The 18,879-nt window shown below is 32.0% G+C and overlaps 1 protein-coding gene across 2 annotated transcripts in view; it reads right to left on the bottom strand.

Moving 5' to 3' along the window:
- Positions 1 to 18,879, bottom strand: part of jbug (filamin-type immunoglobulin domains fbug) — a 120,725-nt gene that overhangs the window by 33,705 nt on the left and 68,141 nt on the right. For both annotated transcript variants that reach the window (XM_073079842.1, XM_073079841.1), the window contains one exon: positions 1,911 to 2,050. In XM_073079842.1, the coding sequence (XP_072935943.1) occupies positions 1,911 to 2,050 (140 nt within the window). The remainder of the gene's footprint in view (positions 1 to 1,910; positions 2,051 to 18,879) is intronic.

The following is an 18,879-nucleotide window of genomic DNA, read 5'->3' as shown; positions in this document are numbered from 1 at the left end:
AATAATATTAATTAATAAAATATAATATTTCAGTTTTTAACTACTTTGAAACGAAATAACAGATATTACGGATATCAAAATGAATAACACCATATCATTTTGACATGTTCAGATTTTTGCACGAATATTTTATAAGCGGACGAATTTTTTAAAGTGGAATGAAAATTGGATATCCGTGTCTCTCGCGCTCTCAAAGAGTCATCTATCATCGTATATTTAATAGCAGTACTGCTGAATTGAGTACCTACCTATATGGCTCGTCGAGCTTTCATTTAATTATGGTGTAAAAATACTCTCTATGGACGTTAAATTGATCAATCTCACATAGCTGTACAATGTACCTACATGTATTGAAACGAATACAGATTTTTTTTTACAATTTAATGCTGTCTGAGTTATATGAAAGTTGTAGTGAATCTACAACAGATAAGTTTTCAGTAACAACAGAATCTTCCATTACAAGCAACATCTACATTTTCTTTGTAATCTTCCAAAAACACTATAATAAAACAAACAATATTACAAAATACGCCTCCGATGAAAATGGAAGCGAAATATTTTAATGTAAGTTTTTCCGTATATAAAAGATTATGATAAGCAAAAAACTGCTAAGTGTTGCCTCGATAAATCATATATTGACAGTACGTTGCAAAAATGGCAATGCTTTTACGCCCAACTGAAAATATACCTTGCGTTCGTAGCTTCAATTTTCGAGATGAATGACGTATTCGAGCGTTGAGAATAATGATGAATTGTATATTTTTTATTAATATTTATTAATGATAATAAAAAAAATATATTAACCTTTTTTAATAAAATTATATTTTTAAAATTGACTTAATTATCGCAATTATTACTTATTATTAGTGGATTTATTTATTATTATTAATTATTACATAATGGTAATAATTATTTAATAAGAATAATTCGATTTTCTTTGATAATTGCTGAGTCAATTATCAAATCGGTATAGGTGTTAAAATATTTTAACAATAATTTTATTTATTGAAAATTACATTGGATAATAAATATTGGATATGAACCGTTTGTCATAAAAGTTTAAACGTGTCACTCAAATAACATTGGTTTAATCATAGACTTAAGTAATAGCTTAAATTCTTGTAAAAAAATCCAATAAAACTTATTTAGGTATACCTAATAAATGTTTTATTTGCATTACCTACTTACTCGAGTAACATTAAATTTTCCGACTTTATCTACGTAGTTTAGACGAAACGAATGTACACAAACCAGAAAGTACCCATCCCATCTGTTCACATAATAGCAGGATGTTAGTAATGACTTCACACAGCGCACAAAAGGAGTTAAAATGGTATTACTACACATAGTAAGTACGTACGTTAGTACTTACGCTCGTATTGCCAGTACTTGTAGGTAAACACATTTGCAGTTTAATTACTTATTGTTTGTTGCGCAAAAGAACTAGTCTACTAACTTTTGTAAATTAATTCGAATTTACTTATTTGCCTCTGTATATGCTTATCTAGTAATTATGAATCTAAATAATCATATCATAGAGTTTAAATATACCGGGAAAATTGCAGAACTATTCTTAAGTCATAATATTTTTCTAGATATTCATACGATAAACATATTCAAACTTACTCAATTCATTTACTTTAACATAAAATCTATGATTCGTACTACTTATATTTAGAAAGACTTTAACTTCAGAACGTTTCTTTTACTCTAGTCGAACGTCTTTTACTCTAGTAGAATATATCACCAGATCCTTTTTTCACCAGTACATTAAGTTCAAAGAATAGTACATCAGCTACATACTGCCACTACACTATTATAGGGCCTGGTCCGGGTCCTGGTCCTAAACAAGTTGCGAATATCATGAAAGCTATTAAAGTTTAAACTAAACAAACATAGATTATGATTACCTCATTCTTGTTGAAGGTGGGCGCGCCAGGCGAGGTGGAGATCTCGAAGACGGCCGGCACCCGCGCGGGGATGAGCCTGGTGGGCTCCCCCCCGCCGCCGCCCGCCGGCCCAGCCATCACCTCGACCTTCCACGGGGACCCTGGAATGATATTTGTTGTTTATTTGGGGAAATGAGCTAGAGCTTTGCTGTTACGCACGTCAATCTTGAATAAGTTTGGGCGCCGGACTTACTATCTGTATTGGTACATACACGCTATATCCTAAGTAAGATTTAATTTACAAGTTAGTAATGTAAATAAATATATTCTTGATTTGAATTAATCATAAATTAACAATAGGGTATCCAGTGACCCTTTGCTAAAAGATTTTTCTAGGTTTCTTATTTTTCAAAAGTTTAAACGATAGCTCGCCCTGTACCTACAGCTATTACTTACATTACTTTCATTAGGAATGTGTAATGGGAGGTTATATGCTGATTTATATATCGATTAATCAATTATTCTATCATCGAACGATTAATTAATTATACGATCATCATTAATTACTTATACCTACCTATACCTATCTATTACCGTCCTACTACTGGCCACGGTCCCCTTTATTAATAAGGGCCATATTCCAAAACGTTGGTCAAGCACAAATTGGACAAGAACTCCGTATAATAACGAAAATCTTGGAGAAAAGACCCTTACAAATCTTTTATTAAAACATTCTAATAAAAAAGATAAACAGCCACCCGTTCATGTATTTCATTTCGAAGTTATCATAACGAAGGAAGTTTCTCAGAACTTCGGAATAAAGAACTTGTTAAAATTAATTACAGAAGACATTGTATACTTGCGAATTGTTTTATTAACAAGATAGCGGTGTGTTGTACTAATGGTACATATGTTTCATTACATACTTTTCTGTATCAAATTGAAAGGTAACATACTCAAAGAGTAGATATATTGAGGTCATCGTATATTGCCGTGACAGACGTATAGATCAATAAATCTAGTACACAAGGAGGGTACATTTTTCAACTGAATATAATACATGTTTTTTAAATTCGCCCTTTTACCTATAATACTATATTTATAGTAAGTATTTAATGTCCATACTGGTTTTTAGCAACAAGTGTATTTGAAAGACCCCAAATATAATCCCAAAATCTGCGTGGCTTAAGGTTCTTTCAGGTATTTCAAATATTTTCGGCATTAAAAGGTAGCTTATTGTACTCCCAAAATTCTTTGAAAACCGAACTGGTAACTTGGTTTTTAGGTACTTTTGAGATTGATTTATGTAGCCTAATTGATTGATTCAAATATATGTTTAAAATAATTAGTAGCATTCAAATCAATTTAACATAAATCATTTTAATGAAATGTTCAGTTGCAGCGAATGATAAAGTTATTTGTAGAATGTAATCAATTTCTCAATCACGGACAGCTGTTCATTGACGTGAAACAATAAAATACAATGTTTGTAAGGTTTCAGTTCCGCGAAGCAAAGTTTTAAAGTTATGAAGACTTTGAAATTCTCGCTAATTCTGAATTTACTTTTAACCTTTAATATTAGAGAGTTTCTCTTAAACTTGTTTATAAATAAAAAGGAAAGGTTTAAAATTTAAGTTAAGAATATTTGGGAGTTAAGTATTTAAGATGTATTTACATGCGCATTACTACCTACACGTAGGTACTACTCGTATGTATTTGCAAAGAAGAGGGTATAAATACTTAGCATAGTAATTGGCATTAAGCAAGGCAATACAGAATTGCAGTATGCAACTATGTAATTTTAAAATCACAGAAAACATTACAATCCTAGTTAACAACTACTTTACTTTTTTGGTAGAGATCGTTATGAGTGATTAACTTTGGGTTTGCCACTCGGCATGGGAATCCGAGGTTCAAATCCAAAATTTTTCGAAATTGTGCATAATATATTTTTTCATTATTTGTCTTTCAGTGAAATGAAATATCGTAAAACTTTAAGAGTTCTTAAAGTTTTCATGGATCTGAGTTTACCAATTTCCAAATAGCCAGTGAGTTACACTATGGCTGACTATGGTCGTCTGATTTTGAGTCTTAAATAAAAGCGTGGCAAAAAGACTAGTGCCCAGCAGTAGGAGTTAGGACAGTAATAGGTTGAGAGCGATTCGTCACAAAACAAATTCGGCTAGTAAACACAAAATATCTACGTCTGACTGAATAGCAAACAAAATGACTAACGATCAATCAATTTGTCAAATTGTTTGTAGCGACAGGGAAATGAACGGGAAAATTGAGAGTTTATGCAAATAGGGGCAGGCTCAAATTACTCGGACGACCGTTCAAAGATATTTGGCATTTCGCTTTTGAATGCTATTTAAGTGTTTCGTTCTATGCTGTTTCAAGAAACGAGTATTCTTTAAAGCAGATAATAGATTCGTATTTGTTACATACATACAAATACGTAGGCAGGTATTATTAGAATTGTATAATAGATATTGTCATTCTTACATTATTAGTTATTATATGCCAACAATTCTTCGTTCCCTTACTAGTTTAAGCTTATTAAATTGAATTGCTCAGTCGGAACAAAGTTTAAAATATCATTAAAATTTTGTAGATTAAGTCAAATACTCGTAGATACTCAATTTTGCACCTCTCAAAAACATTCAAACATACTCATATGTATATAATATAAACGATTTTTATAGGGCTTTCTCCGTATTGCTAGACGGACGGACACAAATCTCGAAATAATTTTTAATTCATAATTTACTTATTTTTCTATTGTGCATTGCTAATGACATTTTTCTCGATATGTATTGTAGATATAGAAACTTGAGGCGTTAGTCCTCAGGGACAGGAAAGCATCGGTAACTGACGGATAGGTCTAATTTGTTAAATTTGGATTCAGTTGCAATTGTCTGCATGCTAGTTTACTATTTGCATCTTTCAAATAAAATAAAAAAGCTTTTCTTGTGTATCCATACTTACTGTGTATCCATACTTACTGTGTAAGCTCGTACACTTTTGACCACAAAGTATAAAAGATATTGTGTTGCGGTTTACATTACGATATAATCAAGACGAGCACATATTAGAAATTTCTTTATTTAATGAAGTTTGCTCATAGAAAACCTTTCATATGTTATATGTCCTAATGCAAGAATCACATTTTGATTTTACATCAGGCAAATAAATCTTAATTAGAAGTCAAGGCCAATTAGTGTACATTGATGTAATTATTGATTTAGCCGATTAGAATGCAATTAGTGATATATTTAGTTTTGTATATGCCAACGGCGGCACTTACAAATTGTCAGTTACAATATTTTTCTTAAACTACTACCGGATCGGAACGCGACCTCTACTGAGAAGATCCGGTAAGAAACTCAGTGGGTTTGTATTTTTTTAATAATAATTATGCTCTTTTTCTCTTTTTTAAATGACATCATTTTTATATATAATTAATAAAGAATAATAAATTAATACATGTTCCCTGTATCTTATGTGTATTAAACACGCATATTTTCCAATTTACGGTATTTGGTAACTTATAAAAAAATATGGTATAAGTTACATTATTTAATCATTGTATTTTTCTTTATATGGTAAACACACACACAATTCGCTCGAACGAGTAAAAGTTCAATACCACAAAAGCGCGAAGTGTGCACAATTTCGCATTTTAATAAATGATTCATTTTCATGCCGCCGTCTATTCACAAAGAGGGTTTTATTTAAGAAAGGAAGATCTTTATTTCTCCCTGCTTTTTTACTACAGTCCCGATCTCACCGGGCGTAGTCAACTGGGATTATTAAGCCGTCTAAATTAATCTTTAGCTCATTCCAGCGGAAGTCGCAATTGATCTGTTATCTTAAGAGGGATGTCTAGTGAACCTATCTATCTGAGGGATTGATACGGAGCGAATTAATACTATGTTTTTATTGGTGGGTAACATTTACTTAGTTTCTATGAATATCGTACGTAAAAACGTGGTACGAAGTTATATAGATGTTCTTTAATATATTTCTTCTAGCACCAGGTTACCTCTCCGGAGAACTAAGATGTACCTCTACATCTAATACCTCATACTTTTGTACCAAATAGGAGGACTTGAAACTGCAGTCCAAAGTACGCTAAGGAAGATTAAGGAAACTTATAGTACTGAATAATGTTGTAGAAGTTTAGTTGTGCTGCGAGTAATATGCGCTGATCACCTAAACTACTCAACCGATTTCACTGAAATTCTAAGACTGTGTTTCAGTTGTGCTTTGGCACTTTTTTCGATATCTATTTTTTGTGCCAGGGCAATGTCTGCCGGATTTGACTTGCATATTTCTATAATGTTGGAGCTGGCAATGTTGTGTTGAGCTGGCAACTCCGCCCATCTGTCCCCCCTTTTATAATTTATCGCCTTACATACTCTCAGGGTAGGTAAGCTTGTGTTACTTTTTACAAAGTTCTCATCTATCCCATGAAAGCGTATGAAAGTTTAGTTGTATCCAAGATTACCGAACAAATAGACAAGCGGACAAATATTTTCTGAGATCTTAGGTATGTGTGGCTGTAGTGTCGCATGGGCAAGGTTTTACCACTTTAAACCGTAAGTACTAATTACGACTGAAACACGCAAAGAATAATAATTATACATTTGTTACGCCTAGATTTGAATAGTAGGTAGTCCAGACTTAGAATTTTTTCGCTACGCTAAGGTAATCTAAATCCATAATAATAATATTTGCCTGGCCGGGTATCAAAAGCTGTAAGCTCCGCGTTTCGGCCGGGTATTATAACCACAATGCCATGCGACCAGCATATTTTTATGTTAAACTATTTATTTAACTTGTAGTCGTATGAGTAATGGTCTGTGCACAGTTAATACCTAGTTGTACTTACGCTATTAAAATTCTATACACATCGTACAGGTGCAGACAATTAACAGAATAATAATGAATGCCATTGAAAATACAGAAGAAAATGTAATAAGCCATTTATACTGTGGCGTATCAATTATAAGAACGATTTTTTTAATCGATCCTTTGTCTTCAATCGATTATGACTAGTGTAATTTGAGATCTTGTCGATATTGCAATGTTTTATGTATCATGTACATTTTACATGTGGTATTTGCGCTAACAAGCAAATTTTTATACAGTCTTTTTTATGTATACTACTACCGCTTACAGCAAGTAACTAAAAGATGGAGAAAAAATCGCGTAAGATAATTGACGGCATATTTACATTAGTTTTATACATTTTATAATCATTGTATAGGGCTTATTTTTGTTGAACCAATTACATCTATCTATTTAAGTAAATTAAAAAATTCTAAACATTTCGATTATAAAAAGTCACTCGAGAATTTTCTGTGCTGGAAATAGTGTAGGTACATATGATATAAACTCATATTTTTAGGTAAAAATAATAATATAGTATTTCCGTAGTATAGATATAAGTGTAGATAAAACATGTAAATCTCTACTTAATTTTGTAGTTGAACTGTAACTTACACTTCCCGTATCTAACGGTGTTAGTAACTACAATCTTCGACCGGAGTAATTAGTAAGTGTACGTGGAACAATTAAATCACTTAGCAAAGTGTTATGTAGTGCATGTTAATTTGAAGCACGCAAGACAAAGTATGTTGTAATATAAACACAGCTGGTCAGATAGTCCATTTGTTTAATAATAATTACTTTCTCATAATACTATCACTAATAAATAAATAAATACACTAACATCAATAAATAAAAAATAAATAAAAAAGCCTCTATTGTAGTGTCAATTGTCATGTTAAAATTGTACTGGAAACATAATGTCAACTAGTTTTTACTTACATACATTTTCATGTGGTTACGAAAAGTTAAATTGATTTGATTATTTTGAAAAACTTTTTTTCAAGCGTAATTTACTTACTACTAATCTACTAATTCTGCGAAATTCTTTTTTAAACTAGGAATGCATGCATATAAAGAAAACATGCTTATGTTACACATTTCATGTATTTTTTAATTATTTTTTTTCTTGCTATACCAGACTTTGTCACTACAAAGATCTGCAAATGATCGACACGAGGAGAAATTCTAATACTCGTACAAGGAGTTCCAATTAATTTTTAGGGGTAGTACCACATCTGTGGCCGACCTCTAGTAGGACTGTAATCCTATTTAGACTTAAATCCAAGTCTACGAGTGCCAGTGACCCCTTACTATCGGATGGAGTCTTGTTTTCTATATACTTAACAACCATAATCAATTTGTTTAACAAAAAGAAAGTTCGTTCGAAAATGAAATTATTTTCGATACATCCAATAAGTTTTCAATTAATACCGATAGAGTGTTATAGATATATCGCCGTGTATTGTTAATTCGTTGTGTAATTTTCAAGGTGGGTCAACACGATGTAGGCCGTATAATTACTAGTTAAGCGTGACCGCTCGGCCGCAGCCTAACGGTAAGACGGCGCAGTAATAGATGGAACGTGCCATTTTATCGCCTTTGTGAGAAAACATCGCCAATAATCCGCTTCACAATCATGACGCGACAGATTATGCCCGATTTATTGTATAATCGAATTTACTGACCTGCTTCATGTTTGTATAACTCGAATGAAATAACTCATGTGTGCGGAGCTTCGTTGCAACGCTCGAAGTGCAAACACGTTAATAACGCGGTGGATTAAACGGAAATGCGATTAATACGAAAGAAGTTTCAGTTTACGTTATAGTGCGAAAGTGGCTAAATACGGTAACTTGAAACTTTGTAAGCGTAAAATTTGCGATGGGAACTTTTATCAACTAAGGATTTATAAGGTTTTTATACATCTATTAGCTGACCCGGCAAACGTTGTCGTTGCTATATAAATAAAAAAATGTTAAGGGTAAAAAACCCTTATCACTTAGGGGTATGAAAAATAGATAGTAGCCGATTCTCAGACCTACTGAATATGCATATAAAATTTGGTGAAAATCGGTAAAGCCGTTTCGGAGGAGTACGGTAACTAACATTGTGACACGAGAATTTTGTATATAAGATATTGAACATATACCCAGAGGTGTTGTGTCAGTTGAATAAATATACCCTTACGTCCGTCGATCTATCTAATGTCTTGCTTATTGCAAAGATCGCACAAGATTCCACAGAACAGACTTTCTGCCTACTGCCTGACAAATTTAAGTCGTTGGTAGAATTATATAAAGTTAATTAACGTAGGTATTTATAATTATCGATATACACGGTTGCTTGGCAAAAATATGTTTTTTTATTACAGTCCGTTTCTGACACGTTCAGTGCCTGTTCACGTTCAATTTACTTCACAATCCAAAAAAGACGAAATGCGGTAACTTGAAACTTTGCAAGTGAACATAAGTTCCCTCCGCGAACATAAGTTAGGTATAAACCTACATTTTTAATTAGTCAGTATATTAAAATGTAAAATTAGACAGTATTAAGTGCCTACGGTTCTAGAAATTTACCACTTCTATCTCAAGGTAAACTAGTATGTCGAAATTTTGGACGTCAGTAAGAAAAAAGAGCTTAAAATGTTATCAACTGACGTACGTACGAAATATAGTATAAATAAATATCCTTCTTATATTGTTCAAGTAGAAATGACAGTAATTGTATAAACATAGTAGCTCTTTTTGCAATAAAACAGACTTAGAGAACTCGCGCCCCTTAAAAACAAAAAAAGTACAATACGGTAAATTTATTTCTATATTTATATAATACTAACGAAATAATGTTCCTGACAAATACAACAACATCCTCGTAATTCAGATTATCTTGCTGGCAACAGGTATACCTTAACTGGCACGACATATCAAAATAAATAAAAGAAAGAAATTAAATTACAAAAGAATACGAATGAATGTGGACAGCTACGCTCGACAGATGGACACACCTGCCACCAACATAACGGACCTTGAAGATCTATAAAACGGAGGTTGGATTCATCAATAAAAAATGCAGCCTATTGTAGTGTCAATTGTCATGTTAAAATGTGCTGGAAACATAATGTCAACTAGTTTTTACTTACATACATTGTTATGTGGTTACAAAAATTTAAATTGATTTGTAATTATTTTGAAAAACTTTTTTCACGCGTAATTTATTTACTACTCTAATAATTCTGCGAATTTTGTTTAAACTAGGAATGCATCCCTCATGTAAAGAAAAATGCTTATGTTAGACATTTCAATTTAGTCCTTAAAGGCAACGTGTCTGTCATCGGCTTTATATAGGGTAGGACCCTAACAGGGGTTAAGATAAGGATCCTGAACGAAATAGTTTCGGTTTTGATCAATACATAAAATATAAAAATATGAAAAGCATTTTACGAATTCAGGAAGGTTTAGGGTCACTATCATGTTTTCTTGTCAGCATGGATTTTATTCTCACAATTTATATGGTAACGTAAATAATATTATTTAATAAGTGTAGCACACCTGTCCCGAGACATCTTTACATAATTTATTATTATTGTAGTAATATTTTAATGAAAATGAGAGCAATTTAACAGGCATTCTTTGAGACAATAAAATTTGAATTAACGCCATAAATAAAGGTCATGGCCAGTTAAAGAATTTTGAACAGGTTCTTTTGAGAAGGCATCTTATTATAAACTAGTAATGCCTCGCAGTTTATATATATTATAACGGAATCTTATTTTTTTCAACCTTTAATCATTTTTACAAAATATTTTTATTTTTTACAAATTTGCACGGAACACTAATTCTTAAACAATTATAAAAATAAATTAAGTTACTTTTTATAAAAAAAGCCAATGAAAGTCTCGTCATAAGGCAAGCTCTTTTAGATACATTTTTTTTTACTATAAGGAAAACATATACAATACTACATTTTTTATAATATGCTTATTTTAATATGTTAAAAAATCTAATAATTTAAAAATTCTAAATTTCACAAATCAGATTTAACCCATGGGTCACAATAAGAAGTCGAAATGTATATCACTAGGCTAACACTGCCATACATTTGTGCGTAGGTACTTCACACAATTTATGCGCGGAGTTTGAATAAGAATCTATTAATAAAAAGTCATTATTGTTCATGAATGTTTATAAATCAAGCTGTTATTACTAGTCTTTATTTGGTCACGGTGTCATTGAATGTGATAGACGGACGAATGAATACAAAGACGGACGAAACGCAAGGCTGGGCGGACGAACATTCGCTCTAGACGACGGTCTTGTAAGGTTTCTGTACATTCAATGGAATTTGTTTTTATTGTCTTCTTTTACAGGGCTTTAGACTCGATACCCGGTCCTAATTTATATGATATATGAATATTCCTGTTCTGGACATTGGTGTTTGTGTCAGTACAAGGCACCTATTTTACAAAAGTTCTTTGTGTGGGAACGGGAGTGTAAAGTACCTACCAAATCGACCATAACTTTAACTATAAGTCAGAGTAGATATCGTACAAACAAGATCAAGCTAATATGCATGTATAATAAAAGTCATAAATTTATGTCACCTTCTCTTTACGATATCCAAATGTTAATCGTTGGATTGAATATAGAATATTGATTAAGCCGTTACATAGGGTTATCATGAAGTTTTGTGATATCATAACATTATGTATTATTAATGTATTGATCGCTTGGTATGCTGAATGTACATTTCTTTTAATATAGATGTTTATATCGATATAAATCCTCTATTTACGGTTGAATTTTACTAAAATATTTTACACATTTTCCAAAAATAACAAATAACCAGTTATATTATACACATATTTCCCAACATAATCTCTTGTGTGAAATTACGTTTTTATATGCATCAATTTTGGCAATCTATCTGTCTATCTGATTTACTGATTTTAATAAGCAGGTAGCTTAGCAGATTAGATGAATAAATTAAGTCCATTCGGTTTCTTTGTTCATTAGTTTTACTCTCTAGCTAGCGACTTCATTGCCATTGCAGATTGAGATAAACACGGCCATTGTATTGTTGTACTTACAGAATCTGATTCCGCGATAGCCTCATACAGACAAATAATTCCCACGATCAAGGAACCTATTTTATTATTGTGATTTGTAATTAGTTGTTGTGCTTTACTGTTTCAAAGTTTTCGTTAACCTATTTAAGATATACATATGTATATAGGTCCTGTACGGAGTGTATCACTCTAAGTATATGGAGTAGAGTCTCCATACATATAGACCACTTGATAATATGAGCTTAAAAATAATTTCTTTAAAATTAACTGTTTAATAAAGTTTTAATTAATAAAAACACAATTTTGTTTCTTAACTGTCTATATTATGTTATATTTTATATTTAGTTTTCTAACTGTTTAAATACTGATAAAATGTAATAGAAAAAGACATAATCAATTTTGGATAGCTATTAAGTATGAGTAATGAGTAATACAGTTGACATTCAGGTTAAAATTAATGCAGAGATTGTGCAGTCAACCTGCATTGCATTTGCATAATTTATGTATTTATATTCATATTAAAAGTTAATAAATATTGTATTTTAATTTTTAAACATTTCTACAGCTCAAATTAAAAACTGAAAGTTTAATTAAAATTACATAAGAATTACCTTTCTTATTGTTCACGTTGCACAAAGAACGCAAATAATATTTGAATTTCACTTTTACTAATCAATCTAGATAAATTTCTATGTAATTATTTTAAAGATTGAAGTAGGTAAGCAGTATGCATTCTACCTGATGGTAAGTGGTCACTGCCGCTCATGGAAATCTATACTAACTCTTGTAGTGGTAGGGTTTAACCTAAATCCGATTACAGATCTTGCCACTTCTGATTAAGATGCTCGCGTCATAAGTCAGGCATCCACGCCTTTCCACCGAAACTTCGCGTTACACGGTATGGCGGTACATACCATACCGGTTATAACTTTCAAAAATATCTTAAATTAGCTAAATATAGAGAACTAATCAAGAAACGGAAGTTGCGATTTAAGTATCCACGTACAGCGGCCGGCCGTTACGACATTGCACCATATCGTTACGAAACTTATCAAATTGCAAATCACCAGACAGTTACTCGTTATTTTTGATATCGCAGATTTTGATATACAAATTGAAGTTACAAAAATCTTGTTGTAATAGATAAATTGAAAGTACATTTTATGTGGAAACAAAGTGAGAACAAGGTAATCGTTGTTACAAACACATAATAAGATTAAGATTCAAAATTAATTATGACCCTATTTATTGAGCTAGCGTTTTTAAAGTCCAGGTTGCAAATATCATTTAGGCCATAAGAATAATAAGGGGTTTATAATTCTTATTGTTATAAAAGTAGTAATACTAAAAGTTCTAAATAGTCCAATAACCTATCGACCTAGTCAAATACATAGAATACCAAACTTATTTCAGTTAAGTGGAGTTAAATCTATCATATGTTTCAGTAAAACTTTGATAGAATTAAACCTTAAAAGTAACGAACTTATTAAAATTCAATATTTTATTCATATTGATAAAAATGGAAAAATAATATTTATAACGCTATTAAAGTCATAATCCCAATTAGTTTTTTAAACCTCATCTCTAAATTACGTATGTAGTTTACGAGTTAGCTGTGTATAATCGGATGTATTAAAAATGAACGGTATTTTTAGTATCGTTAATAGAAAACATTAATAGGCCTATCGTTATTCTACTTTGCGAATAACTGAAATAGACAGTTCTTATATTTACGACGAGTAGAACACGTTATATTATTTTAGAGTACCTGTATATATTATCTGTCTTCTATTATAATTATGTTTACAAAAATTATATTAATTCAATCTTAATATTTTCTCATAAATTAAATACCTTTATTATTTTCACTAGACTGTTAATACTGACTTATGTTTTTCAAGGATATGTTTGTATGTATGTCTCCTTCCTTGGCACGCCCTACCGCCCAAACTGCTTGACAGATTTTAACATGTGAGATATCGTCGTCTAAATCGTGGTAGTAGCATAGGCTATATTTTAATGAATCGGGTCTTTATTTTTATAGTAATACCCTCTTAAGTTTTGTATATTATTATGTTTGCTGCTTCTATAAGTAACATGTAGATTGTAGGCACATTCTTGTCGTCGCAACGTGTTGTAGTGGGTTTCAATGTATTTTAATTTATTTCTTTCTTTTTACTATTTTAGATAATGCCAGGCCTACTGATTATCTCTTATTGTTGCGTAATTCGCAATAAAGCGGCTCAACTTATTCTCAACATTGTCAGACAGTAGTACAGTACCAGTTTTCTAATGGTAGAGCGCTTCCTATTTCCTAATGCTGCGCGGAGAGCGGACGTCACGAGCCGATTGTTTGGCCGGGCTACTTCCTACGAGACAAGCTTTACTAAGATTTCAATAGTTGGCAAATAGGTACTTAAATTTTATCGCTTTAAATAGAGGTTAAGTATTAGTGTGACCCGTGTCTCTAAGCAGATATCATACTGGTTTGCTGTGAAAAGGGTCCCAAGCTTTACTGTGATTTCAATACTTGGTAAATACTTTAATTTTATTGATTTTTATATTTTATTTTACTACGAGTTTATTTTTTTGTAAAAAAAAAAATTAGACACTTCTTATTCTTGTAGAGTATTTTTTTCCCCAGACTGCGCTAAGGAGATACAAATTCAACTTCCGCCCCGGGCTACGGAAACCGCGCTAACCACTGCGTTGGAACCTTTCTTAATAAAGCTACAGTCATACATTTACACCCATATTTCTGGTTCTTAGTATTGTCTTTGATGTATGTTCTTTGCTACCCACAATAGTCAATCCCTTCGTAATGTTATGAGTGTAGGAAGCGTTGATTATTATTCGATTACGTAACCAAGTACTTAAGAGCGTCGCGATCATATTTTTTTGATAATTTTAACGTAATAGACAGTTTGTAAATTGCTCCATTCTGTGTACACTGAAGGTAAGTACGGAGGAATACGTAAATAATATGTTAGCGATTCAATCTACAGTCAGGGATCAGTACAAAATAATTATTCTCATTCAGTACAAAGTAATGTTTGTTGTATACGTAAATAATAACACTCTCTTTAAATTGCTTTAATTATTTTTTTATATTTTGTTTCTGTCTTATATTAACTAATAGATAATACAAGCCTACGAGGTGTTCCACATAAGTGGCAATAAATAGATAAAAAGCCGTTCAATCCTTCGATTACTACGTGACTAAACAACATTCCTGCTGTATTCCCATTTGCATAATTATACTATCTATGAGCATTCATATTTGCCTCTATTACCTGTTATTATAGTTAAGCCTTGATTTCATTAAACTAGTGGTTCGCAACATTTTTTCTATCAGGAAAAGTTGTATATTTAAGTTGATAACTCCGAGATGAAAATTAGTTGCCAGGCGCGGTCGCAGCATAAAATTGAGGGGGTAATTTGGATAAATTGGACCACTTTTTACCAATGCGTTTTAAGTGTATATTTTAGTATTTATTGTAAAGACCGCCATATCTTCTCAGCTACCCCCGCGGCATAGATGAATTCATGCAGGGTTTCTCTAAGAAAAAGAACTGACCAAGTGCGAGTTGGACTCGTCGGTTTTTTTAGGTCATGTCCCCTGTGTGACTGTTAACTGTAGAGTCAACTCGGATTGGGGCGATGTTAGTAAACAACAAATATATGTTCTCATAAATCGTCCTCAATCATCAAGACGGGTGTTACCGGTGTTTGGTTATACAGCCAAGTCCTGGTCATTTAGTTGAAACCTTATCTAGAAATTCCATTACTACTTGTGGTATGGAGCTATGCTTGGTATTTCGCTTTTGTTACAGATGTGACCGGCAAAAGTCCTAAAACTAGAAAGTGTAATGGAAATGCGTTAGATACATCGCTTGAATTGACAATCGATGGTGGTGGAAAGGTTTTTGAATGGTCTCTATGTTTATGTAAAAGGAGCATAGGGCGTTGCCGATCAGGTGGGCTGATTGCTGTACGCAAGGTGCAGAAGATCGTTCAACTAGGTGAGACCTATATCTGGTAGACCTCTAAAGGCGAATATTCACAATATAAAACTTTTCTTTGCATTTTGGATTTCGTATCTGGCGAGTAAGCTACATAGTAATTTTACGAGTAAACTTACTTCAATGTGAATATGGCGTGTGAATTAGCAACGTTTTAGTTAGTATGGAAGCATTTATTGTTCCGCGCTACTTTGAGATTGAACTCGATCTTCAAGACACGATTTTATTGTAGCAAACTAAAACTACTGAACTAGTTTGTAACTAAATATTCTCATCTCGAAAATAATTGCTACAAAGGACGAAATGAGCTAAACTCGTTACCCGCTAAAATAAATATAACTAAAAACTAAAGGTTTTTCTATTATTTGCATTACGAACCATTCTGATTCCTATATTATGTTATGTAGAATATAATAAATAAAAATAGTTTATTACATTTCGATCGGTATGCACTCATATCATTACTAATGACGAAACATTTGAATAGGAAATGACATTTTCTATAATTCAAACGCTATAGCCTTATTTCTTGAAGATTGCACTTGTATTTGGTGTACCTATTGCACCATTATCACATAAATCACATTTGTTTGAACGAAGCATTACATCTAAAGTTGTCCGATCGCGTCCGTCTGGTGACCTCCTTACGAAACGCAACGGTTTGCGCGCCTTATCAGCTATACTTACATATATGCCAATACAGGTGTATTACTCATAGACCATAGTATCGACGTGCAATACTGAAAAAACATGTAGCGATTTCCATGATTAGTTTTAAGATATTAATTTGTTACGGGTGTATACGACAGAAAAGTGTAATACGTCTTCTTTTTAACTATAATGAAAATGTAAACCAGGTGAAAATAAATGGAGTTAAAAATATTATTGGGTTCATAAAAACGTTTGGTACCTTGTTTAGTATAATTTAGGAAAGGACACCATGTATACAAAGTACTTTTAATTTAATTATGTTAAATATTGAATTTTGAAAATCTTAAACAGATTGTACTGAATTTTGCTTTACAATTGGCATTATAACACTCATAATAAGTATGTAGGTTATGTACAATTGTACATCTAGTGAATGTGAGTGAACTCTACTGTCCACAGAACGTGACTGGATTGGGCGGCCTTCATTCAGCCTTAGGTCATTCCCTCAGAGAAATCGAATGTCTACGCCAGACAATTCTTTTTTATTTATCGGTATAAAATAAAAGAAAATTCTGTTTTTTCTTTAATTAAAGTAAGCAGATCTCAAACTTGAGTTATTTCTTTTGCTACTAAAATCTGTTACAAATTAAACTACCTATTTATAGTTTAAAAACTAAATAATTCAGATTTTGGTTTTATTTATTAAAATACATCGTAAGATTATAATAAATATTTACGAATTGTGATAAAATTGTTTATCAAATTGTCACTGAACTTACGTAAAATCTTTTCTTTATTTTATTATTCCGTCTTTGTACATTTTTGCTCGTTATATTTTTTGCTCTACATTTAAATCTAGTTAACAGACGAACTTTTTGTAGTACTACTGCGGCGACAACAGACATACTTATTTCTCACCTAAGCAGCTCTGTGTTAAAGAGTAAAAAGAAATTTAACATTATAAGAAACTTAAACTAAATGAAAAAAAAAACAAACAAAAATATTTAAAGTATTCTAGAAATAACTAAGTTTATATTAAGTAAATAAGGCTCTGTGTAAGTTAGTCATTGTTTCGGTGTAGAGGATGTGATTATAATTTAGTTTTCAGTGTGAAACTAACTTTAAGAACTACCTGAAATTGCACAAAGATTGATAGTATCCCTGCCTAATTTCAGGTAATTTTCCTAATCTACTGGATTTGGTGACTGGGAGCTAATTGAAATTTAATTCTCGGTGGACTGCATGCCGTTTGCTACTTTCATTACATAGTCATACAAATAGTCAAATTGAACAGGTATGTATGTAGGTAAGTTGGCTAACGCACCTACAACATTTGAATGCAAGTCAATTCGTGTACAGATACTATCGGGCGGCCTTCATTTACCTTAGGTCACATTCATTTACCTCGGAGAGGACAGTCGACTAACTATCTCTAAGTCCATACTCTCGAATATTTTTACAGAAAAATAAATTTTCAATCATACTTCATTATATTAATCATTAATGATATACATACTTTTTATATCATTGTTAATCATAATAATTTCCACTTTAATAAGTCGACTTACTAATTTGAGGAAGATTCTTAAATAACAAAGACATCTCAAATAACAATGATCATTCTTCAGATAGGAGAAGTATTTGGAGATAATTCACGGATAATTAATATTCAGATGTTGATGATGTTCATATAGTTGGTGTTTCCTCCATTTTACGTAAATAGTCTTACACTTGACGGAGTAAATAATGTATATTCCTATAGAAAGCAAACATTACAATGTAATGTTAATAGCGATTTAAAACGGAAGTAAGCACATTTACAAACGAACACGTAACTAAATGGCAGTCGGTATATGATGTGGACAGATGAGAAGGAAATTACAATGTTATTCTTTGAATCATCTCACTCTCTAGAGTTACTATAGGGAAGTTAGTTTCCAACATGTGAATGGGTTACAATAGTCTGTAGAAGTAGCAACACATCTGTGATTGACATGTGTTAGGTTGCCATTTCTTTGTATATTTGGTCAAATGTTCATTAGCAATAGCAATCTGTTTTTAATATTGAAATATCAGCTTTTTACTACATGCATATGAATATACATACGGTACCTACATACACCAAAATAATATTTTTTACAATTTTTGTCTGTCTGTCTGTTTGTGCTAGCTAATCTCTGAAATGGCTGTCCCGATTTTGACGGGACTTTTATTGGCAGCTAGCTGATGTAATATTATGATGTAATGCTTATTTACTCCGCGGGGCAGAGCTAGTTCTAAAATATACTTATATTTTTCACCCGCGTTATTTCTTTTTAACGCAGGTGAAACCGCGTGGCACAGATAGTGATAAATA

The sequence above is a fragment of the Epargyreus clarus genome, unplaced genomic scaffold, assembly GCF_041222505.1.
Source record: "Epargyreus clarus isolate Ecla_fem2 unplaced genomic scaffold, WU_Ecla_fem_2.2 ptg000014l, whole genome shotgun sequence".
Lineage (NCBI taxonomy): Eukaryota > Metazoa > Arthropoda > Insecta > Lepidoptera > Hesperiidae > Epargyreus > Epargyreus clarus.
Note: the sequence above shows the minus strand (reverse complement) of the source record. Positions and strands in the feature narration are given on the sequence as shown.